Source organism: Rhinoderma darwinii, chromosome 2, assembly GCF_050947455.1.
Source record: "Rhinoderma darwinii isolate aRhiDar2 chromosome 2, aRhiDar2.hap1, whole genome shotgun sequence".
Taxonomy (NCBI): Eukaryota; Metazoa; Chordata; class Amphibia; order Anura; family Rhinodermatidae; genus Rhinoderma; species Rhinoderma darwinii.
Window position 1 is genome coordinate 355,876,635 of NC_134688.1, and position 26,122 is coordinate 355,902,756.

The 26,122-nt window shown below is 47.7% G+C and overlaps 1 protein-coding gene across 1 annotated transcript in view; it reads left to right on the forward strand.

Annotated features, from left to right (window-relative positions):
• The first annotated feature begins 2,314 nt into the window (after positions 1-2,314).
• The window catches only part of LOC142741870 (intelectin-1-like), a 51,216-nt gene continuing 27,408 nt past the window's right edge, over positions 2,315-26,122 (forward strand). Inside the window, exon 1 of the mRNA XM_075851195.1 lies at positions 2,315-2,402. Coding sequence (XP_075707310.1) covers positions 2,315-2,402 — 88 coding nt within the window. The remainder of the gene's footprint in view (positions 2,403-26,122) is intronic.

Here is a 26,122-nt window from a genome sequence, read left to right on the forward strand (position 1 = left end):
AACGACGGAGCTGTTTTCTCCTGAAAACAGTCTGTAATTTCAGACGTAAAAGGCAGCTATCGTGTGCACATACCCTTATAGTAATGCAGTATTATTATAGTAATGTAGTATTATAGTAATGTAGTATTATTATAGTAATGTAGTATTATTATAATAATGTAGTATTATTATAGTAATGTAGTAATATTATAGTAATGTAGTATTGTTATAGTTATGTAGTATTATAGTAATGTACTATTATTATAGTAGTTCAAATAACTAATTGATTAACAATAATTTTGTATTGTATCAAATTTGAAAGTAATGCAGCTCGTCAACTTCACATTTTTTTCTATATGTGGCACACTTACCCGGCCGAGCTTGAGACCTCTGAGCTAAACACATATTCTGTCTCTACTAGGCAGGGGCATAACTACCATTATAGCAGCCATAGCAGACTCAAGGAGACCAAGCTCCGGACATTATCTATTGGATTCCAGTTTTCCATGTGAGCGAGGACTGTTAAAGAGGCTCTGTCACCAGATTTTGCAACCCCTATCTGCTATTGCAGCAGATAGGCGCTGCAATGTAGATTACAGTAACGTTTTTATTTTTAAAAAACGAGCATTTTTGGTCAAGTTATGACCATTTTTGTAGTTATGCAAATGAGGCTTGCAAAAGTCCAAGTGGGTGTGTTTAAAAGTAAAAGTCCAAGTGGGCGTGTATTATGTGCGTACATCGGGGCGTTTTTAATACTTTTACTAGCTGGGCGCTCGGAAGAGAAGTATCATCCACTTCTCTTCAGAACGCCCAGCTTCTGGCAGTGCAGACACAGCGTGTTCTCGAGAGATCACGCTGTGTCGTCACTCACAGGTCCTGCATCGTGTCAGACGAGCGAGGACACCGGCACCAGAGGCTACAGTTGATTCTGCAGCAGCATCAGCGTTTGCAGGTAAGTAGCTACATCGACTTACCTGCTAACGCCGATGCTGCTGCAGAATCATCTGTAGCCTCTGGTGCCGGTGTCCTCGCTCGTCTGACACGATGCAGGACCTGTGAGTGACGACACAGCGTGATCTCTCGAGAACACGGCTGTGTCTGCACTGCCAGAAGCTGGGCGTTCTGAAGAGAAGTGGATGATACTTCTCATCAGAGCGCCCAGCTAGTAAAAGTATTAAAAACGCCCCGATGTACGCACATAATACACGCCCACTTGGACTTTTACTTTTAAACACACCCACTTGGACTTTTGCAAGCCTCATTTGCATAACTACAAAAATGGTCATAACTTGACCAAAAATGCTCGTTTTTTAAAAATAAAAACGTTACTGTAATCTACATTGCAGCGCCTATCTGCTGCAATAGCAGATAGGGGTTGCAAAATCTGGTGACAGAGCCTCTTTAAGTAAATGGAGAGGTCTGGTCTAGGGTCTGAGTTATTTTTTTTAGGTCTGGAATCTGGATCTGAAATAACTTCTGGATTAATATTGGCATCTAGTCTGGGGTTTGAATTTAGTTAGGGGTCTGGAATCAGGTCTGAATTAATTATGCGGTCTGGTATAAGGTCTGAATTTATGTTTCAGTCTTGCCTGCACAGTATACAGGGCACATATGGCAACATAGTATATCTCTATATGTATATTTGAAGACAGTATATCTCTGAGGGCAAATATGTGCTACAGTATATCTCTGGGACACAGTAGGCTGATGACGATCAATTGTCAGACCATGCTAGGAGGTGTACTCTTTTTTAATCCCATCTTGGAGCTGGTAAAAGCACTAGGGGTGAAGGGCTAATTTATTAATTTGCTATAGGACCTAGGAATTTCTAGTTAAGTCTCTGAATCTAGGGTCAACTCAAGTCCCCTGTGCTGCACGGCAATTTTCAGGAACTTTACAAAATTGTATATTTATTTTTGGAGAATGCAAGAAAATCAAAGCAGTCATAATTAAAATTAAAACAAGCATCAAATATAGATATTTTACCACTTTAATAACCATATTAAGGCTGGGCGTATCCCAGTTGCCAGGTCACCATGACGACTGGAATTAAGACTCTGTTTTTGCTCCCTGTAATTCATTATTTGGCAGCTATGTGATTTCCCTCAGCACCAAATTCATGCATCTGGGTGCTATCACTGACATGTAAAGCATGCCTCACAGATCCATAGTCGCAAGCGCATTTGCCGGCCATTTTTTTTTAAGACGTGCCTTAATCTCTTCTCAACCAGGTGGTGTGGACCCAGCCCTAAGTGTGTTGCTGCTTTATCCTAATTTTTAAACTGGCTCCTAGACCTGACTAAAATTTGCCCAGGCCTAATAAATATATCTATCGATGGCCGGCGTCATGATGTTGTCTGTAGCAGCGCCCGGGAATGAGGAGGACTGCATTCTGCAGGAACAAGGAGAAGGGAGCATACAAAGTGAGATCTGGAGTCTGTATTTATTTAGGGCCTTTACTGTATTTATTCTCTTAATCTCTCTGATACCTCGTCTCAAAAGTTGTCAAGTATAAAACATATATTAGAGATATATAGTAATATTGATTTTATACCATTTATTAACCTTAAGTAGCCAGTACTGGGTTAGGTCTTGTAAAGCCTTCAATGTGTTTCCAGTATGTCACGAATGGCATGATTTATAGCGGTCTACAGCTTCTGAACATTTTATGGTGGTATAACCATATTGTGTTTAACCTACTCCACCTCGGATTGCCCAGGTTTTTGGTGAATTTACATGTGCCGGTTTTGTGGCACATATCGTGGCAAAAAAAAAAAGGTGACAAAACCGAGTGGGCGTGGTTGTGGAGGCGTGATGTCACGCTGAATGTAATTTACCACTTAGGTCTGGAAGCCTCAAACAGATAATGACTCATTGTAACTGTAAAGGATCTGCCAGGCACATCTTCTGTGTCAACGCCCATAGGTAATCAGTCTGCACCTGCTTCTATGTCTGTGAGACTGACTCCATCTTCCACCACTCAGGATGGCAGGCTTAGGAGTGGGAGAGCCTATCACAGCCTGGCCAGACGGAGCTAGCTCCCGTCCTCTGTCTATTTATACCTGCCTTTCCTGTTCCTCCTTGCTTGTGATTCTTCTTTGTAGGTTTCCTGGCCCTGCTGCAGCTTCTCGTACCACTGATCCTCTGCTTGTGTTTGACCTTGGCTTTTCTGACCACTCTTCTGCTCTGCGTTTTTGTACTTCGCTCATCTCCTGGTTTGACTCGGCTCGTTCCCTCGCTTGTTGCTCACGGTGTTCCCGTGGGCAACTTCCCATTTCCCTGGCTTCTTTGTCTGTTTGTCTGTCGTGCACCTATTGAGTGTAGGGACTGTCGCCCAGTTGTACCCCGTCGCCTAGGGCGGGTCGTTGCAAGTAGGCAGGGACTGAGTGGCGGGTAGATTAGGGCTCACTTGTCTGTTTCCCTACCCCGACATTACAGTAACTTAGTATTCTCCTTTTTGACTCTTGAAGCTGTGCAGGTAGGCAGTGTGCACTTGTCAAGTTGATGATTGTGTGACTGGGTCTCTCCTGCTTTGCCAGCTGCAATCTCCCACCAGCACAAATCCTACAGTTTATCTAATCCTGACACTGCTGACATTCCTAGGTCTCTGCTGACCTGACAAAGGAGAATTATGCTATCCACATAGGAAATAACCTGACAGCACACACACTGTCTGATTATGCAAAATTACTGCACTGGTTATTGCCAGTAAAAAAAAAACTTTTTAGCACAAAACCATAAAGATTAATGTAGAGGTTCCGTCATGCATCTTATAGAAAAAGATTTTAATCTTTAGGACACATGCTAAAAACCAATGGGACAATTAAAAAGTAACATAACTGATGCATTTTGGTCATCATAGTCAAAGTTACAATATGTACGTGCTACAAGAATAATGCTATCTAACACAAGACTGGCCATTCCCAGAAAAAAGGTTCAGTAATTAGTGACGGATCGTTCAGAAAACACATGTATGCATAATGAGGATAATGGTTTTCTCAGTAGTACATACAGTGTCCAATGTTAGATGTCCAAAAGAACTAAAACACTAGAGATGGAAACACACGCTCCGATAATACGTTATTTCTGTATTAAGATATGGCAGGCCTCATGCACACGACCGTAAAAACTCCCGTTATTACGGGTCGTAATCACGACCCGTAATAACGGGCTCATAGACTTCTATTGGCGACGGGTGCCTTCCCGTTTTCTCACGGGAAGGTGCCCGTGCCGTTGAAAAAGATAGAACATGTCCTATTTCAGGCCGTAATAACGTCACGGACAGTCCATAGAAGTCTATGGAGCTCTCGTAATAACGGGTGGCTACATGTGTGCACCCGTCATTACGGCAGCGTTGCTAAGCGACGTTAGTAAATAGTCACTGTCCAGGGAGCTGAAAGAGTTAACTGATCGGCAGTAACTCTTTCAGCACCCTGGACAGTGACTACCGATCAGTATAAACCTGTAAAAAATAAAAAACGTTCATACTTACCGACAACTTCCTGCTTCCTCCAGTCCGGTCTCCCGCCCGTTGCCTTGGTGACGCGTCCCTCTCGACATCCGGCCCGACGTCCTGGATGACGTTTCAGGCCATGTGACCGCTGCAGCCAATCACAGGTCAATCAAAGGCTGCAGCGGTCACATGGACTGCCGCGTCATCCAGGGATGTCGGGCTGGATGTGAAGAGAGGGACGCGTCACCAAGACAACGGCCGGGTAAGTATGAATTTCTTTAACTTTTATTACAGAAAAGGCTGTCCCTTCTCTCTATCCTGCACTGATAGAGAGAAGGGGCTGCCGATTAGTGCAGTGCTATTTTGCCGCCAAAAACGTGCTCGTAAATACGGGTGGAATACGTGTGACACCGGACCCATATTTACGGGCACGGGTTCGTAAATACTGGTGCAAAACGGGTGGAATACGTGTGACACCGGACCCGTATTTACGCCAGTATTTACGGGTGGGAAAAAATACGGTCGTGTGCATGAGGCTTAACACAATAATAACAAAGTAATATACATTGCGACATAGCTTATACTATTGGCAGGAAGACAATTCAATGGGAAATATTAACTTTCTGATATTAGCCTTCTCATATGGCAGGAACATAACTGAAAGGCAAATATTAGCTTTCTTATATTACGTATTACCAAATACTTATTGTTATGGTCTAGAAAGAAATCTGATTGGAGAGTTTGGATTGGAAATGTACTATAAATGTTAGCACATTGGCATATGAACAAGAAACCTGCTGTACTGCAAGAACCTCTGAGCTGGTAAGTTGGACCTATTAAGACCCTGTTTACATGGGCCAATTATCATGCAAAAGAGTGTTTACAGACCGCTCGTTCCCGATTATTGCCCTGTATAAGCAGGGCAACAATCAGTCAATGTACGAGCAAACGCTCATTCATCGGCTGATTATATAGCTTATGCTGTAAGAAATATTATCGTTGTCCACAACACATCTCCCAGTGTAAATAGGGAGACGTGTTGCCGACATGATGGAAGTGTATGAGGTCGAGCGATCTAAGTAATGGGCGCTTGCCTCCATAGTAGTTCCTTGTGAAAGGAGCAAACAAGCGCTGATCAACGAGCTGTCTGGTTGATCGGCGCTCGTTTACACGGCGCATGTCGGACCGTGTAATAGGACATTTACATGCGACACTCAGTCAATGTTTTCAACTTGTAAAGGTATATTCACACAGCAGAAATGTCTGTGAATTAAATTCTGTACCATACATCTGAATGGGGTTGTAACATGCTTATGGGCTTCAGAAACAAATCTGCTGTGTGTGAATATACCCTAAATGTTCGAAATCTTGCCATCTGCACAGTTGTTTGAAACTTTATTCACATTGCTATGATTCTTGAACAATTGTTGGTAGCCTTTGTGACAGATTATATGGTTGGATTTAGGTTTTAAAACTTGAATACATTGTCTCCAAATTGCAGAAAGATAGAGGCAAATAACTATGTTTTCTGATCTATTCAATTATGCTTCATTATTTTAAAACTAAATAAGGCAGGTAACTAACTAAAAAGCTAACACTTATTATGTAGCTTAACATATAGAACATGTTAACACAGTTTTAACACATATTCATCTTCAGCAGACCAAGGTCTTCATTTCTAATTTACTGCACCCTAAAGGGAATATATCATGCATTTCATTTCAATGTCATTCTTTAAACGTAAATATAAAAAAGATGAATTATTTATCTTTTTTTTAAAATGTAACTTTTTTCTTATTTTTAAAACTCTCCTGGGGCAGCCATATTGGAAACACACATTTCTATTCTGCATTGTCTGCTAAGTGCAGCAGTCTATGTGTGCTTTATGGTAGCTGCAAGGAATGGAAGTTGACTGTGAGAGAAATGTAAATAGACTATTACAGTCTCCAGGAAGTGATGAAGCACACGTCCTCCTCCAGAGACCAGAAAGTGGCTGAGGGGGATGTAAATAGTGCTTTATCTGTGTGTATAGTATATTGTGTTGCTATAGTGCCTTATCTAGGCCTCCAGCAGTACAATATTAATTGAGCCCAGCAGCATAGTTGCTAACAGTGCTTATTTTAGTGGAGCTGTCCCACAAACCAGACTGCAAAAAGGGTAGTGTTTATGACAACTTGCTTAAATTGGGTGCTTCTGGTGTTTTGAGGGGCATTCCCATAAGGAACCGGGTGGAACGTCAAAAGGAAACTATGTGGTTTTTAAATGTTGGTAAATATGCAATCAGTTTCTGACAGCCTAAAATAGGGGTTCTGCAGTAGCAGTGCCCATGGGCAGACCCTGACAATGTAGGGCCCCTGTGCAAGAACAATATATGGGCCCAGGGGCGTAACTAGGAAAGACTGGGCCCCATAGCAAACTTTTGACTGGGGCCCCCCCTCCCCTGGGTGTCACACAACTCCCCCCCCCCCTTGTAGATAGTGCCTTTTTTACAGCCCCCCCCTGTAGATAGCGCCATACATCCCCCTGTAGAGAACGCCATACAGCCCCCCTGTAGATAACGCCATACAGCCCCCCTGTAGATAACGCCATACAGCCCCCCTGTAGATAACGCCATACAGCCCCCCTGTAGATAACGCCATACAGCCCCCCTGTAGATAACGCCATACAGCCCCCCTGTAGATAACGCCATACAGCCCGCCTGCAGAGAACGCCATACAGCCCCCCCTGCAGAGAACGCCATACAGCCCCCCCTGCAGAGAACGCCATACAGCCCCCCTGCAGAGAACGCCATACAGCCCCCCCTGTAGGGAACGCCATACAGCCCCCCTGTAGATAACGCCATACAGCCCCCCTGTAGAGAACGCCATACAGCCCCCCCTGCAGAGAACGCCATACAGCCCCCCTGCAGAGAACGCCATACAGCCCCCCCTGCAGAGAACGCCATACAGCCCCCCTGCAGAGAACGCCATACAGCCCCCCTGCAGAGAACGCCATACAGCCCCCCCTGTAGGGAACGCCATACAGCTCCCCCCTGTAGGGAACGCCATACAGCTCCCCCCTGTAGGGAACGCCATACAGCTCCCCCCTGTAGGGAACGCCTTACAGCCCCCCCCCCTGTAGGGAACGCCATACAGCGTCCCCCCTCCCAAAAAAATGCGACCTACAGTGTGTCCTACAAAATACATGTATCCCCTATCCACAGGATAGGGGATACATGAGTGATCGCTGGCAGCGATAGGGAGAACGGGGGAATGAAAGTCCCCTGAACTTCTCCATGACAAACCTCGGACTTCCGGCGTCTGCGCAGCTCAATAAAAATGAAAGGAGCGCTGGTCACGCATGCGCACAAGCACGACCGGCGCTCCATTCATTTCTACGGAGCTGCCGACACAGACCCCGGAAGTCCGAGGTTTGTGATGGAGAACTTCAGGGGACTTTCAGTCCCCCGTTCTCCCTATCAATGCCAGCGATCACACATGTATCCCCTATCCTGTGTATGTCCTGTGGAGATCCTGTGGAGAGGGGATACATGTCCTGTGGAGAGGGGATACATGTCTTTTGCGCCTTCAGGACCAGACACCGTTTAGCCATTTTTAGCACGTGTTAGTTAAATGGCTATAACTTTTTTATTTGTTGGGCTAACGACGTGATTTTTGCGACGTTTTTTCCATAGACAATGCAGGTTTCATTTTTTATCGTTTTTATACACACCTTTTTTGCTATTTTAGAATTTTTATTCATAAAGTTTGAAAATAATAGTAACAAAATAAGCTTTTTTACGTTTCAGCTATTTTTTTTTTTTGGTAATAACATAGTTTTACCCTAAAATAGACCTTTTATTTGTGATCGCCATTGTCTACCGTAAATTTTTATATATTACATGTCTATATTAGGGTAATTGGGTCAGCGCTAGCGTTACAACAATGATTGGCGGGGGGGGAACAGTTTTTTGGGGTGGGTATTTTATGGGTATTTATTATTTACATTTTTTTTGCACTTTACTTTATTATTTTTTTATTACTATGATCTGTCCCTCAAAGGTCAAAGAAGACCTTTGGGGAACCTTATATATTTTTTTTTCTTTCTTTTACACCATGTTTTTCCACTGTAACTGGGCTGCATAGCAGCCCCAGTTACAGGGGAAATCAGCCCTCTCATAGTGACGATTGTCACTAATAGGGCTGTGCTGGGTCTAGTAAGACCCAGCAGCAGTCTGCCACTAACGGCACCCGGCGATCATGTGACCAGTCACATGATCACCGGGAGGAATAGAGACAGCGCCGCCGCTGCTGTCTCTATTTATATACACTGCGCGCATTCAGCGCTGTGTACAAGTGATCAGAGAAGACAGAAGCAGCGAAAGCTGCTTCTATCCTCTCCTCAGGGTCCCCGGCAGTCACTGACAGCCGGAGACCCGACATTCAGCTGCCCGATCGCGCAGGCAGCAAGTTAAAACCCGAGCCGTAGAAAGTCTATGGCTCGGGTTGTAAGGACCCTGACCGCTGGCCGTAAAAATACAGCCAGCGGTCGGGAACCAGTTAATGGCAGAGCAGGGAGATACCTCCCTGCTCTGCTGTAGTGTTCAGTGGCGTCCCGCTGTAGCAGCCATAGCGGCTGCTAGCGGAGCCTCCGGCCATGGTGAGGGCCTGTGCCGGCGGGTGACACGGGCCCCCTCATGCCACGGCCCCCGTAGCAGCCGCTACTGCTGCTACGGCGGTAGTTACGCCACTGTATGGGCCCTTTGCTTTTCAATATATGAGCCCTTCGCTAATTTGATGACAATAAGATTCTATGCTTTGATAATCCCTTATAGGTGTGCCAATCTACTAAGAATTATAAAAAAAAAACATGAATGGGAACTACTTACCTCCCAACTTTCAAGTAGCACAAAGAGGGACGATGCAGCAATTTTTTTCCTTCTAAGCCACCACTGTAACCTCGCCCAATCCCTGCACACACACCCGGTTCAGCCCACACAGTATCATGCTCCCATAGTACCTCCCCACAGTATAATGCCCCGTAGAACCCCCCATAGTGTAATATCTCATACTGTCTCCCACACAGTATAATGTCAATAGCTGCCCTTACAAAGTATAATACCCTCATAGATGCCCCATACAGTATAATGCCACCATAGATGCACCCATAGAGTATAAAACCAATACAGATGTCCCCATACAGTTTAATGCCACAGTGCCCACTGTAGATAGTGCCCACATAGTGCCAGTGCCTACATACTACCACAGTGCCACAATGCCCACTGCAGATAGTGCCACATTGCCCACATTGTGCCACAGTCCCCAAATATGAAGTGCCATAGTGTCCACATATAAAATACTAGTGCCCACATAGATAGTGCCACAGACAGTGCCCATGTAGTTAGCCCCACAGTGTCCCATGTAGATAGTGCCCATATAGTGGCACAATGTCCATGTAGATAGTGCCACATACCCTTAAAGATAGCGCTCCCCTGTAGATAATGCTACCCCCTGTAGATGACGCAATTGGGGCTCCATCTAAGAGCGTAATCCCCAGCCAGATCATCAGGTACGCTGTGGCTGAGGATTTTGCTCCAGGAGGAGCCCCTGTCGTCACTGTTCATATTAGAGGCGTAGCTAGGTTCTCCAGCACCCGGGGCAAATATTCAGTTTGGCGCCCCCCAACCTCTTTCCCGGCATTTCCTTCCCCCTCGCCATGTTTGTTTTCTCTAACAATCGACGTGTCATTTCTTTTCCACATTTCTTTTTATGTAACTCGAGCATAAAAACATTTGTACATTTTACACTCAATATAGTTCTATACACAACACCAGAATAGTGTTCAGTACATAAATACATCCACGGAACCAAGCTCAATATATATATACAGCACTAGCACAAATACAGCTCAATTTAGTGCAACCCCTGATGTATAGATTCACACTAAATTGTTTCCAGCTCCCAGCATGGCCCGAACAATGGTAAGGATATGCTGGGAGTTGCTGTTTCACAAAAAATAAATCATATCATAATCATACCACCCATCATCTCGCTGCAGATCATTAGAGGCAGAATAAACATTTACATTAAGTGACTCACCAGTGACGTCTCAGATTCTTGTTATTTTTCTCCATCCGGTCCAGACCTCTATGATGACTTCAATAACCTAAAAGACGGAGTCTGACACACCGAAAATTAATTAAAAAGTGAAAATTTTTATTGGAACAAGTATACAAGAAATGACAAAAGACACATTCAAATTTTGAGATGATTGCCACAGTGTGAGAGAATACCAGACAGTGATGTGTGCAAATATAATGTACAGGATATATATAGATGATACTATATCAATGTTAGAAGGATAGAACTGTGATGCATAATACCTTGCATCCAGAATATTTGGTAGAGATCACAAATAAATAATGAATATTAGTTAAAACTAAATGCAAAGGGTGCAAACACAGCAGCCAGATACATCCGTATGATAGGTAAACTGATGGATGTATATGGTAGGATAACAGCAAGGAAGGCAAAGGAAGCCTATATGAAAATAACTCTAGGTTAGGGCACCTTACCCATATCACAGTCCACACTGTCTGGCATCAGCCCCGATGCGCGTTTTGGCCCAGGAGCCTTCGTCTCTATGATGACTTTTCCCGGTCACAGCCCATTTCTGCAGTTTGCCACTCAGATGTCTTCAGCTTCTCACTTTTCCAACATTTCTACGCCTACAAACAAAGATAACGTTCTCATTATACCACACACTATGCCCCTAAATATAATAGCACCATACACTGCACCTCTAATTATTATAGCACCATACACCGTCTCCCACACACACACACACATTGTGCCCCCGGTAGATAGTGCCTGCCATAGAGCCCCCTGTAGATGGTGCCCCCATAGAGCCTCCTGTAGATAGTGCCCCCATATAGCCCACCCCTGTATAGTGTCTCACATATAGCTGCCCCTATAGTGCTCCACAGATAGCCCACCGCTGTATAGTATCTCACATATAGCTGCCCCTATAGTGCTCCACAGATAGCCCACCCCTGTATATAGCCCCCCTGTAGATATAGCCCTCCCCTGTATATAGTGCTCCACAAATAGCCCACCCCTGTATATAGCCCCCCTGTAGATATAGCCCACCAATGTATATAGTGCTCCACATATAGCCCACCCCAGTATATAGCCCCCCTGCAGAAAAAGCCCCCCTGGTAGATAACGCACCCCCGTAGATAAAGTCCCCCCTGTAGATGAAGCCACCCCCGTAGATAATGCCACACTTTTTTATTACGATAAAATAACAAACTATTCAAACCCACCTCAATCCCGTTCCCACGCCGTCCGGCAGCAATGGAGACCTGCTCTCTTCTGCGCAGGTCTCCTGGGGTTGAACGCTTCCCTGTCAATCAGCGCCTTTCATCGACGCAAACAGCGCAAAGTATCGCGCCGCTTCACTCGTAGAAAGGCGCTGAATGGCCGGCAGTGGCGGATTAAGTAGACCATAGGCCCTGGGCTGTTCCACAAACTTGGGTCCCCCTTCCCCACCGCCGCCCTGCCGTGTCTATAGTGAACACCACCTTTTTGTGTGAGCATTGACAAATGGTTGTTACGATTCCCCTTGACAAAGGGCTGTGTCCCTACATACTGACAGTCTCCAACCATCGCTGACAGTATCACACTGTGTAGGGACACATCCTCCGGACAATGGGAATGGTAACACGCATTTGTCTATTAGCTCTGGGTACAAAGAGATATGTAGAATACAAGGATTACTTGCAACAGACATGTCACGAGAGGAGATCCCCTATAGATCCCGAGACATCTTCTCTGATGGGAACCGTTTTCTTTTCTTCCCCATCTGACGCAGACCGTTATGGCGACTTCTCCTGATGAGACATCTTTGCCCATCACTTCTTCAGCCATTTCCAGCCCCTAGAGAAACACACAAATTTAGACACCAAGGCCCAGGACCATACTTTAAAGGGGTGGTACGGGCACAGACCGGTTTTTATACTGATGACCGATCGATGTGCCCAGACAACCCCTTTTACTCAGACTAATAAATTTGGACCACAGACTAGATCATAGAATACATAAAGACCCCAGACTTTCTAAACTATTGCAGTCCCAAGACCAGACCCCCCCCTAAACAAATACAGACCACAGAACAAGCACCCTGAATAAATACAGACCTCAGACCTGACCCCCTACACTAATAATGACCCCAGACCTGACTCCCTTAATACAAACCTCAGACTAGACACCCTAAACTAATACAGACCCCTAAATAAAGGCCCCACAACTAATACAGACCCCATAAACTAATACAGACCCCAGACCACACCCACAAATACAGACCCCCAGACCAGACCCCCTAAATACAGATACCAGACCTCAAACTAATACAGTCCCCCTAAATACAGCCCCCAGACCTGACCCCTACACTAATAATGACCAAAAGACCTGACTCCCTTAAGTAATACAGACCCCAGACCAGGCCCCCCTATTCTAATAGAGACCCCAGACCAGACCCCTAAATACAGACCCCCTAACCTAATACTGACCCTAGAACAGGCCCCCTAAATAGACCCTATAAGCTAATATAGACCCCAGATCAGACCTCGTAAATACAGACCCCTAAATAAAGAACCCTAAACTAACACAGACCCTAGAACAGGCCCCCTAAATAGACCCTATAAACTAATACAGACCACAGACCATACCCCCCTAAATACAGACCCCAGACCTCAAACTAAAACAGACCCCCTAAATACCGACCCCAAACCACTTAAACTAACACAGACCCCTAAATATACAGACCCTAAACCCCTTAAACTGATACAGACCCCAGACCAGACCCCCTAAATACAGACCCCCTAAACTAATAGACACCAAACCTCCTAAATACAGTCCCCAAACCAGGCCCCCTAAATACAGACCCCACACCAGACCCCCTAAATACAGTCCCCCTAAATACAGACCTATTAAACAAATCAATCCCCTTATACTTACATAGTCAGTCTTCTCTGTGGAGTCTTGCTGCTGCTGCTGCTCGAGGTCCTGCGGTCATGTGACCAGCAGGTCTCTAAGCAATAGTCAGAACTTCAGAGATAAGGTCTTGTGACCTTATGTCTAAAGGTCCTTTTGCAGGACATACACAATGCAGTTTCGTCGCAGTTTTTGCCTCGATTCGTGGCAAAATCGTGACAAAACTACAATGTACTTTGGGCGGCCATGATAATCCTATCAATGAAGGAGACTAGACATGGACCGCACATCCACTATATACTATGATCAATTGCGGCTAGGCAAAATTATTAAATATGAACGATAGGTTCTTTGTAACATTTTGATCAAATTGTATGCAAGCCCACTTGCCACTTCACGGCGACCTCTTAAAAGTGGGTCCCTACTCTATCGGTTGCACCACCGCCACTGCAGCACCGCTCCTGCAGAGGGAGCAACCCAGTGGCCCAAAAGCACCCATGCCCTCAGGCCAAGCCAAGCCTTCTTGGCTCTGGGCCACATCCCCCCACAATTGCAGCACCACAGCAACAGACACCACCCCACAGCAGCACAACAAGTGAACAGATGGAATAAGCTCACCTTACCATGCGCCCCCAGTGGACAACTGAGAGTACAAGCAGGAGCAGAAACACTTATGAGGTCATTCCTAAATTAAAATCAGCTGGGCCAAAAGTGTGGAGTGCTGGTACCAAGTAAAGCAAAACAAACGAGGGGGGATAGGCTCTATCATATCAATGAAGGAGACTAGACATGGACCGCACATCCACTATATACTATGATCAATTGCGGCTAGGCAAAATGATTAAATATGAACGAGAGGTTCTTTGTAACACTTTGATCAAATTGTATGCAAGCCCACTAGCCACTTCACGGCGACCTCTTAAAAGTAGGTCCCTACTCTGTCGGTTGCACCACCGCGTGGCGGCCACCACCACTGCAGCACCGCTCCTGCAGAGGGAGCAACATGTTCATGTTTCTAAATTATGCCTAGCGGCTCAGATCAACGTATATACTGTGGATTGTGCGGTCCATGTCTAGTCTCTCACAATGCTGATATTGTATAGTGTATCCTCCTCATTTCTTTTGTTTTACTTGGTACCAGCACTCCACGCATTTGAAAAAATACCCAGCTGATTTTAATTCAGGAATGACCTCATAAGTGTTCCTGCTCTTGCTTGTGCTCTCAGTTGGCCACTGGGGGCGCATGGCAAGGTGAGCTTATTCCATCTGTTCACATGTTGTGGTGGTGTCTGTTGCTGTAGTGCTGCACTTGTGGGGGGACGTGGTCCAGAGCCAAGGAGGCTTGGCACGGTCTGTTAGCATGGGTGCTTTTGGACCACTGGGTTGCTCCCTCTGCGGGAGCGGTGCTGCGGTGGCGGGGGCCGCCATGCGGTGCTATAGCCGATAGAGTAGGGAGCCACTTTAAAGTAGTCGCCGTGAAGTGGCAAGTGGGCTTATACAGTTTGATCAAAATGTTTACAAAGAACCTCATGTTCATGTTTCTATGCCTAGCGGCTCAGATCAACGTATATACTGTGGATTGTGTGGTCCATGTCTAGAACATGTGCGGAACATACCCGGCCATTCATTGGTTCTAATTCTACCCGTGTCCTTTAGACGCAGGTACAATTATAGTGCAGGAGGGGGTGGCGCTGGCGCCCCCCTCTAAGTTGCGCCCGGGGCACATGCCCCATCTACCCCCCCCCCCCTAGATACGTCTCTGGTTCATATATGCCTCCCCATAGTATAATGGACAGTGGACAAATTTATGGACACATATATAGAAATTGACGTCAGGAGCGCTTTCTAGGAGCGGAATCCCCAGCCAGAGCGTTGGCAACGCCATATATGGAGAGTGACGCCAGGGGCTTCTTCAGGAGCGGAATCCCCAGCCAGAGCATCGGCAATACTCTGGCCGGGATTCCGTTCCAGGAGGAGCCTCTAACATCACTGTCCATGTATGGATAGCAACGCATGGGGCTCCTCCAGGAGCGGAATACCCAGCAAGAGCCTTGGCAACGCTCTGGCCGGGAATTCCGTTCATGTAGGAGCCACTGACATCACTATCCATATATAGAAAGTGATGTCAAGGGCTTTCCCAAGACTGGAGTCCCCAGCCAAAGAGCTTGCGTTGCTCTGGCAGTGGACTCCATATTTGATAGCCCGACATCACGGTCCATATATGGATAGTAGAGTCAAGGGCTTCCCCGGGTTCAACACTTAAAGTAGAGCTGTGCCTAGGGAGTCCTCGACAAGTGGAGGAGATCCCTCTGCTCCTCCACTCTGTATGATGAGAGGCTCGGTGCAGGCAAGCGCGATGACGTCACTGCATCGCACCTGTTTGAGCCGAGTTCACACAGCGAATGCTTAAAGGGGTTTTCCAATCCTTTTTTTTTTTTTTAAATCAATGCAATGTTCCTCTATTAATATATTAGTGCACTCTGACTAGCTTTTTCTTGATAATAAATGGTTTTAGTAACATTACTCCCTATTGTTTACCTTGAGAGGTTTGTTTTGCTCAGTAAGTTCATTCCTCTTCTCTTCCTGTGTTTCTCCTCCCTGCATGCACTGCTCTAGTCCCAGAATGCAATGTGCATGCAGCAGTGAACTTGCTCCGCCTACTACACCCAGCTCTACTAACTTCTGCAATCTCAGTCTTCATTTTGGTGCTCTCATTCTATTACTGATAGCACAAGCTGAAATCACTGGATATCTGCGTTTTTAACCTCTTAACGCCGAAGGGCGGATATATCAGTCCTCTGCAGCTGCTAGTTCGCGCAGGAGGAGGGATATATCCGTCCTGTGATGGCGCGGGTACTGCCAGTGTACCCACGCGATCAGCAGCAGGAGCACGGCTGTTATACACAGCCTGGCTCCTGCTGCAACTGCGGGAATCGAAGCGCGCTCCGATTCCGGCAGTTTAACCCATTAAATGCCGCTGTCAATAGTGACAGCGGCATCTAATGTGTTTGACAGAGGGAGGGAGCTCCCTCTGTCCCTCCATCGGCGCCCCCGCAAAGAAATCGCGGGTCGCCGTCGGGTTTCCATGGCAGCGGGGGTCTAACAAAGACCCACAGGTCTGTCTTCAGCATCTGCCTGTTAGGCGATGCCGGAGGCATGACCTAACAGGTTGCCTGTCAGTTTTACACTGACAGGCTATAATGCTTCCGTATACTAAGTATACCAAAGCATTATATATGCGATCGGCACATCGCATAGTGAAGTCCCATGGTGGGACTAAAAAAAAAAATGTCAATCCGTTAAATAAAGTTGGTGAAAAAAAAAAATAAAAATTACAGTGAAAATCAAATAAAACTACTTTTTGTTGCCCAAAAAGTGTTTTTTTTTAGTAAAAGTGTCAAAACAAATCACACATACACATATATGGTATCCCCGCGATCGTAACAACTTGAACAATAAAATTAACACATTAATTAAACCGCCGGATGAACGGCGTCCAAAAAAACAACGGCAAAATTCGCTCTTTTCTCCCATTCCCCCCATAAAAAATGAAATAAAAATTAATCTAAGTCCTATGTACCCCAAAATAGTACTAATGAAAACTACACATTGTCCCGCAAAAATCAAGCCCACGTACGGCCACATAGACGGAAAAATAAAAACGTTACGGCTCTTGGAATGCGGCGATGCAAAAACAAGTAATTTTTTTCTAAAAGGCTTTTTATTGTGCAAACGTAGGAAAACATATAAAACCTTTACATATTTGGTATCCCCGTAACCGTGCCGAGCCATAGCATAAAGTTAACATGTTATTTACGCTGCATAGTAAACAGCGTAAATTTATAACGTGAAAATCAATGCTGGAATAGCTGCTTATTTTCATGACCTGCCTAGGTAGAGTCGTGTGTTAACCTTAAACCATACTATCCCCCACCCCCATTTAGTAACGACACATGACACCGAGGTTGGATGTGAAATGGCCACAGCAGCCGTTTATTAATTTCACAGTTTTATAAAACAATTTAAATCCGAAACATTCGGATAACTAGTTAGGAATCCACCAGAGAATTCCTCCTAATAATTCACATGACCCAACATGGGTCAGAATCATAAATAACCATTAAACGTTAACATTAACCCGAGCAGAGGAAGTCCTTGAAGCCCCTTCAGATGTTCCTTTCAAGAACACACCGAATTAGCCATCTGCAAACCACTAATTACCTCCAGCCGTAAACCAGCTCGGAAGCACCGTTCACCTCTGCAGATGGCTCCACCCACTAGAAGTCCACTTCAAGGGGATAACACCCGTTGAAGCCCTCAAGTGATATACCGACCACTAGAAGTCCACTTCAAAGGGATAACACCCGATGAAGCCTTCAAGTGACATACCTTCTACCAGAAGACCACTTCAAAGGGATAACACCCGATGAAGTCTTCAACCATGTACCTTTTTTGGGGGACGCATACCCCCGATGCGACCCCCCCACCATTTTGTACTGACTGGCCTCAAGGACTCCCCCCGCCAGCTGCCATGACAACAGAACCTACTCCGGAAAAAAGAAAAACATGTTAAATAAACACACAAAATAAAACACAACGCTCATATACGGACGTACAGAAGACCTAAGGAGTAACAAAACAAGGGTGGGAGGGTGGGAGCTTTGCTTCTTGTGTACTACTCCTCCCGCTGCTTCCGGCTCAATGCCGAGAAACAGCGGGAAGCGCAGTAACGGCCCCCCCGTCCCCCCTAGCTCCTCCCCGTCCCTCCTTCAGCTTCTTCACCTTTCCCTCACCTCTTAACATTAACCCTTTCCCTACCAGGACGGTCATGTCGGCTTCCCTCAAGCCTGCAGCTGCGTCCAGCCTCTTCTTGACCTGCCTAGGTAGAGTCGTGTGTTAACCTTAAACCATACTATCCCCCACCCCCATTTAGTAACGACACATGACACCGAGGTTGGATGTGAAATGGCCACAGCAGCCGTTTATTAATTTCACAGTTTTATAAAACAATTTAAATCCGAAACATTCGGATAACTAGTTAGGAATCCACCAGAGAATTCCTCCTAATAATTCACATGACCCAACATGGGTCAGAATCATAAATAACCATTAAACGTTAACATTAACCCGAGCAGAGGAAGTCCTTGAAGCCCCTTCAGATGTTCCTTTCAAGAACACACCGAATTAGCCATCTGCAAACCACTAATTACCTCCAGCCGTAAACCAGCTCGGAAGCACCGTTCACCTCTGCAGATGGCTCCACCCACTAGAAGTCCACTTCAAGGGGATAACACCCGTTGAAGCCCTCAAGTGATATACCGACCACTAGAAGTCCACTTCAAAGGGATAACACCCGATGAAGCCTTCAAGTGACATACCTTCTACCAGAAGACCACTTCAAAGGGATAACACCCGATGAAGTCTTCAACCATGTACCTTTTTTGGGGGACGCATACCCCCGATGCGACCCCCCCACCATTTTGTACTGACTGGCCTCAAGGACTCCCCCCGCCACCGCGAAACAGGCCTTGACCACCTTAAGCCTGTGAGTTCCTCCACACCACCACCGCCCTTTCTATGCCTTCTGCTATAGCCAAGCTCCAAATATCAATGCCAACCTCGGTCAGATGAACCCCGTCACTCCTCCAGAAATTCCCCAATCCTGACTCCAAATCCCTATGCCTCACGCAAATGCCCCCGTTCTTTGCCACAAAACGGGACACCGCCCGGTTAACTTTTATCCGAGCCTTATTGACTCTCTCCACCGATCTAGCTAACCGCCAATGCTTCCTTGGGACTATGTCCGACCACACTACCACCAACTTGGGATAAGATACCCACAAACACAACAAATCATGTTTGATATCCCGCACCAACTCACGAAAAGGGCGGACTCCTAAGTCATTCCCACCCACGTGCAACACTAAAACCTCCGGAACCCTATCAAGCCGCACATATGTCTGGAATTCCGCCAACACCCTGTTCCACGACATACCTCTAAACCCCAGCCAATGCACAACCGCATCCTGTCGCGGAATGCGCAACTGGCGACCATCCGGGCGGACGTCCGCCCTCAAAGCCCCCCAGTGCACGTACGAATGACCCATCAACCACACCAGACAAGGAGGCGAATCTGAAACGGAAAACACAGTTAGGCACCACCATATACATTTGCAAGCATAAACAACAAAATTACAACATATGGGGGCGGACATAGGACTTAAACCTTTTAGACTCCCAACGACCAATACGCCTCACCCCCTCATCATCCAACCCCCAGCGCCCTGCTTCCGTTGCTGCGCCAATCCGGAAGGAATGAGATGAATATGAGCCTGCCGCAACCCCAACCGCCGTCAAACATTTTTTAAAAACAGCTCCAAACTGAAACCTGGACAAGAACGACCCGTCCACATGACATAACAAAGGCAAATCTGGAGACCCCCTGTTTTTTGTAAAACCACGCATGCACTCTACTGGGCACATGACCGACCCCGGGAGAGCGAACAAAACTATCAGTTTTCCCTTCCCTAATTGGTCAGTTTTTGATCTACGCAACCATACCTCCAACCGATCTGCAAAAAGGCTCACCTCCCCAGATCTCAGCCCCCCTGCCTGTTTAGTACTTGGCGACACCAACTCACCTATTCTAAATGCTCCGAAGAACGCCAACGAGAAAGCCAACCGAAACAAATCCATTTCATCTGAAGAACGACATACCGATGCCAATGAACCACCCAACAAGCCCAGCAAAGCAAACGACACCGGCCTTCTACTATCCGCCTCCACCCTACCTCTGCGCAACCCCTTCAAAGCCTGCGATACCAGAAATTCCTTCGATACATCCCGCAAGCCCCGCAACTTAAGCCCAAACGCCACCGCGGATATAAACCGGTTCACCTTCGCTACTGAAAACCCCGCCTCCCAGGCATCCCCTAACCAATACAAAAGTGCCACCAACCTGTCTCTATCCGTATTGACATCACCCAACTCTCTTACCCACTCCTCCCACTGCCTCCAACAAGCAGCATAAGCCCTCCACGTCGTGCCCGCCAAAGACCTTTGTAACAGCTGCTCTACGGGACCGATACCAGATCCCATAGATGATCCGGACATGCCAAACCAATACGTTCCGCTCCCGGAGCCAATTGCCGAAACCGGTCCCACTGCGAGCGAGAAAGAGCATCAGCAACACAATTCCGTACACCCGGGACATGCACCGCCACCACCCACGCGTTCAGCGACAAACACACCAACACTAAATGTCGCAACAATTGAACTACCGGAGGAGAGGACGCCGTGATGTTATTAATGGCAAGCACCACACCCATGTTGTCGCAGTAAAAACGGACCTTCTTATCCCTGAGCCTGTCCCCCCAAATGGTAGCCGCCACCACGATGGGAAACAGCTCGAGCAGGGCCAGATTCCGCGTCAATCCACTGGACACCCAGCTAGCCGGCCATTGACCTGCGCACCACGGACCTCCCCCGTAAGCTCCAAAGCCACCCGCCCCAGCCGCATCCGTGAAAATATTCAGATCACTCGTATCCTGCGCTGGGGCCATCCATAGCGAGCGACCATTGTACTGGCCCAAGAAGTCATCCCAAACCTGAAGATCAGCTCGGTGCTCCTCCTTGAGCCTCACAAAATGATGCGGCGCCCGCACTCCCGCCGTTGCCGCCGCCAACCTTCTACCAAACACCCTCCCCATCGGCATAATCCGGCAGGCGAAATTCAACTTCCCCAGCAGCGACTGAAGCTCCCTCAACGACATTTTCTTCCTTCTACAAGCCCGTCGCACCTCCAGCCTCAAAGCACCCAGCTTATCCGCCGGGAGCCGACACTCCATTGCCACCGAGTCAATTTCGATTCCCAAGAAACAAATCGTCGCTACCGGGCCCTCCGTTTTTTCCGGCGCCAAAGGGATCCCAAAATCCCTCGCCACCTTCTGCAGGGCATGAAGCAAGTTACCGCAAACCGGCGAACCCCCCGGGCCAACGCACAAAAAATCATCTAAGTAATGGATCAACGAATCGACCCCGGATACTCCCCTCGTTACCCACTCCACGAAGCTACTAAACGCCTCGAAGTATGCACAAGAAAGAGAACACCCCATCGGAAGGCACCGATCCACGTAAAAGGCCCCATTCCAAAAACAGCCCAACAGCCGTTGGCTTTCTGGATGCACCGGCAACAACCTGAACGCCGCCTCGATGTCGGTTTTTGCTAGCAGCGCCCCCGGACCCGCAGCCCGCACTAACCCCACCGCCTTATCGAATGAGGTATAAACTACGGAACACAACTCGTGATCAATCCCGTCGTTTACCGACGAACCTTTGGGATACGATAAATGTTGAATCAAACGAAACTTTCCGGGCTCGCGTTTAGGGACAATACCCAAAGGGGACACAACTAAATCTTTCACCGGCGACTCCACAAATGGCCCCGACATGCGCCCCAACGAAACTTCTTTTAACAACTTTTCCGACACGACTTCCGCATGCACGTAAGCCGATTTTAAATTTCTCCGCGTAACCGGAACCTCATAAGGAGGCGGAGGAATAACAAAACCAACACTAAACCCTTCATAAAGCAACTTAGCCGCCGCCCTATCCGGATACTCATTTAGATAAGGGGCCATCCTTTCCACCCTCACCGGCGACACCCCCTTGACCAGCCCCGTGCTGGTTCCCGGACCTCTTTTTACGCAGACATTTTGCCGCCCCGTGTGATGCACCATTACACTCGGAGCACACGTGCTTGAACTTGCACGTGGCCCCGAACTTACACTGGCCTTCATTGAATTGCCAGCAAAACCCCGCCTTTCCCCCGCCGCTTGGTCCACTCTGACTAGTCTGGCCTCCCTGGCCACCGCTCCCGGGAAAGGGCTGCCTAACCGGAACCGTAACCCGTAACCAGAGAGCAATATCCTTCTGGTCCCACCGAATCGCCGGCCGAACCGCCTTCCGCTGACGGAATTGCTCATCATATCGCAGCCACGCCTGACCCCCATACGCCCTATGAGCCTCCCCAATAGCATCAAAATAACAAAATAACGCCGAACAATTTTCCGGCGCCTTTTCCCCTATCACACTAGCCAATATGGCGAACGCCTGCGACCAATTAACGAACGTCTGCGGGATAAGCCTATACCGCCGCCGTTCCTCCTCGTCCTTTTTACTCTCATACCGCTTGCTCTTATCCAAATTGAATTTAGCCAGCGGCAAGAGAGAAAAAATTTCAACATATTCATCTTTCCAGATCCGATCACGCACCTCCTGCTTTAAATGCGCCCCCAACGGACCCTCAAAACAAACATACACCTCCCCCCGAGCACGATCGTCCATGCGCACTCGATCGCCGTCCTTCTGTGCCTCAGTCTGCACCGACACCGCGACCGCCTCTCTAACCGCCACCACAGGACGCGCCTGCAACGATCCCACTTCCCTGGGGCCTTCCCAAACTACCGCAGGGGACACTTCCGTTACTACCGGCGCCGCGGCCCTATCCAGGCGCCCCACCAGCTCCGTAAGCAACCCACTAAATCTGCCAAACCCGCTCCGTCGCGTCCGCCCGCGCCACTACCGGCCCCCGATGCTATGCTAGCAGCCCCCCCGCCGACACCCGACATAAAAATCGCTGGATAAGACAATAAAGGAGTTATACACTCACCGGGCTGCACAGGCGCTGTGTTCCCGTCAGCCGGACCATCCTGACCTCGACGATAGACGTCCAGTTCACCTTCCTCCAGTTCTTCTCTCGCCGACGACTGTCCCTCCCAACGACCTCTTCGGAAAGGGGATGAGGACGCGCTGACCGATGGGCCGGCAACCTGCCGCCCGACCGCCGGGACCCAGACTTCCGACCGGACCTGTTGCCTCGACGTCGCTGCAGATCTAGTCGTCCGTCTAGACGATCCTGACGAAGCCTGCCCCCTGGCCGGAACATCACCATGCGGGGCGGCCGTACCTTGCTCTTGACATCTTCCATCTGATGGGGGAGGGGTGACAGGGAGCCCGGCCTGCGACTCCCTGCTTACCGCCGGACCCCGTCGCGGCCTGGGATTCCTGCCAGGACGCAGGGCCTGGGAAGGGGCGGTCCTCCCAGCTGCCTGGCCTGCAGCGTCCGGGATCGGGCTCCCTCTGCGACGCCGTGTCCGCGGGACTACCTCCGGACTCAGGCGCTCTGGAGGTCGGGACCGCCGAGAGGGACGGGTCGACACAGCCTGCATCGCCGTCACCCCTGCTACCGCTCTCTGCCTGCCCAGCGCAGGAGCGGTTGTTGCCGACTCCCCCCCCGCCGCCATAGCCATGCTCGTAGGGGGGCCGGGGGAGGGGAGCCTGTCCCTTACAACAGACCCCGAACGCCGTGCCCGACGTGGCGAAACGGCGTCCGGGATCCGCGTTAATGCAGCCACGGTCTCCTCCAGCCATCCGGGACCGTGGTGCACAGCAGCGGCACGCAGCCGCTCTAAAATCAGGGCCTCTGCCATACTAAAAAGCCGGGCAACGGGGAGCTTTGCTTCTTGTGTACTACTCCTCCCGCTGCTTCCGGCTCAATGCCGAGAAACAGCGGGAAGCGCAGTAACGGCCCCCCCGTCCCCCCTAGCTCCTCCCCGTCCCTCCTTCAGCTTCTTCACCTTTCCCTCACCTCTTAACATTAACCCTTTCCCTACCAGGACGGTCATGTCGGCTTCCCTCAAGCCTGCAGCTGCGTCCAGCCTCTTCTATACTCTCCTACACTAAAGTTAATAAAAGTTAATCAATATATTATAAGCATCTAAAAATGGTACAATTACAAAATACAACTCGTCCCGTAAAAAACAAGCCCTTATACGGCTATGTCGACGGAATAAAAAAAAAGTTACGACTCTTGGAATGTGACCGTGAAAAAAACAAAAATAATCCTTGGTCATTAACGTGCAAAATGGCCCAGTCATTAAGGGGTTAAACGGTTTGAAGAGGTCTTCTGGTACCAAAACAGTGGAAACCCCCAAAAGGTGACCCCATTTTGGAAACTAGACCCCTTGAGGAATTCATTGTAGTTTTCTTGGGGTGCATGCGGCTTTTTGATCAGTTTTTATTCTATTTTTAAGTGGCGTGGTGACTAAAAAAACAGCAATTCTACTATTGTTTTTTTATTCTATTTTTGTTACAGCGTTCACCGTGCGCTATAAATGACTTATTCACTTTATTCTGCGGGGCGATACGATTAGGGCTCATTTACACGAGCGTGTTATACGTCCGTGCAACGCGTGTCGCAGGGACCTATGTTAGTCTATGGGGCCGTGCAGCCAGGTGCGTGATTTTCACGCAGCGTATGTCCGCTCCGTGAAACGCACGACGTCCTATATTTGTGCGGTGTTCGCACATCACGCACCCATTGAAGTCAATGGGTGTGTGAAAACCACGCATGTCGCACGGAAGAAATTCCGTGGGACACGCATGATTCGCGCAACAGCACTGTAAAGGATGAATGAAAACAGAAAAGCACCACGTTCTTTTCTGTTTACAAACATCCAAACGGAGTGTCATAATGATGGTGGCTGCGCGAAAACCACGCAGCCGCGCATCATAAAGGGCTGACACACGGAGCTGTTAAGTGCCTTTTGCGCACGCAAAAAACGCCGCGCTTTTTGCTTGCACAAAACGCACACGCTTGTGTAAACTCGGCCTTACGGTGACACCAGATGTTTATAGTTCTTTTATGTCTTATGGCATTTGCACAATAAAATACGTTTTGTAAAAAATCATTTACTTTTTGTGTTACCTTATTCTAAGAGCCAGAACTTTATAATTTTTCCATCAATAAAGCCGTGCGAGGACTTATTTTTTGCGTAACAAACTGTAGTTTCGATCAGGACCATTTTTAGGTACATGCGACTTTTTGATCTATTTTTAATAAATTTTTTGGGAGGTGAAGTGACCAAACAATTGTGATTTTGGTATGGTTTATTATTATTTTCTTTTACGGCGTTCACCGCGCGGGATAAATAACGAAATAATTTTGTAGTTCAGGCCGTTACGGACGCGGCGATACCAATTATGTATAGTTTATTTATTTATATATTTTTATTAATAAAAAAGGACTGATAAGGGAAAAAAAGGGGATTTTTTTTTAACTTTTATTTTCTTATTTTTACACATCTTCTTTTTTTTTTTTTCTTACAAGGGGACTTGAGGGCAGGCGGCCCTGATCGCTATTCTAATACACTGCACTACATGCGTAGTGCAGTGTATTAGAACTGTCAGCTATTCACTGACAGCAAGCATAGTGGGTCCTGACTTTGTCAGGACCCATTAGGCTTCCGTCGATGGCATAGCCGGACGCCATTGTTTGGTGTCCGGTTGCCATAGTAACCATCGCCGGCCGCTATCGTGTAGCAGGCCGGCGATGGTAACTTAACCCCTAAAAAGTCGCGATCTCTATTGAACGCGGCTTTTAAGGGGTTAGACAGCGGGGACACAGCGATCGGTCCCCGCTGTAGGAGCTGCGGCAGCTGCTGTACGAGACAGCAGCTGTCACAGCTCCTGCACCTGTCAGGAAGACGGCCGAAACGGCCGTTATTCCCGCAACTTCATATTCCGTCGCTAATTTAGAAGGGGTTATAATTTCACAGAGCATGCGCAGTGGAGTGTGTTAACCACGCATGCTCTAATGAGATAAAGAAGCACGTGGTACGGTTACGTCATTTGTGACGTAACCGTACAGTGTTAAAGC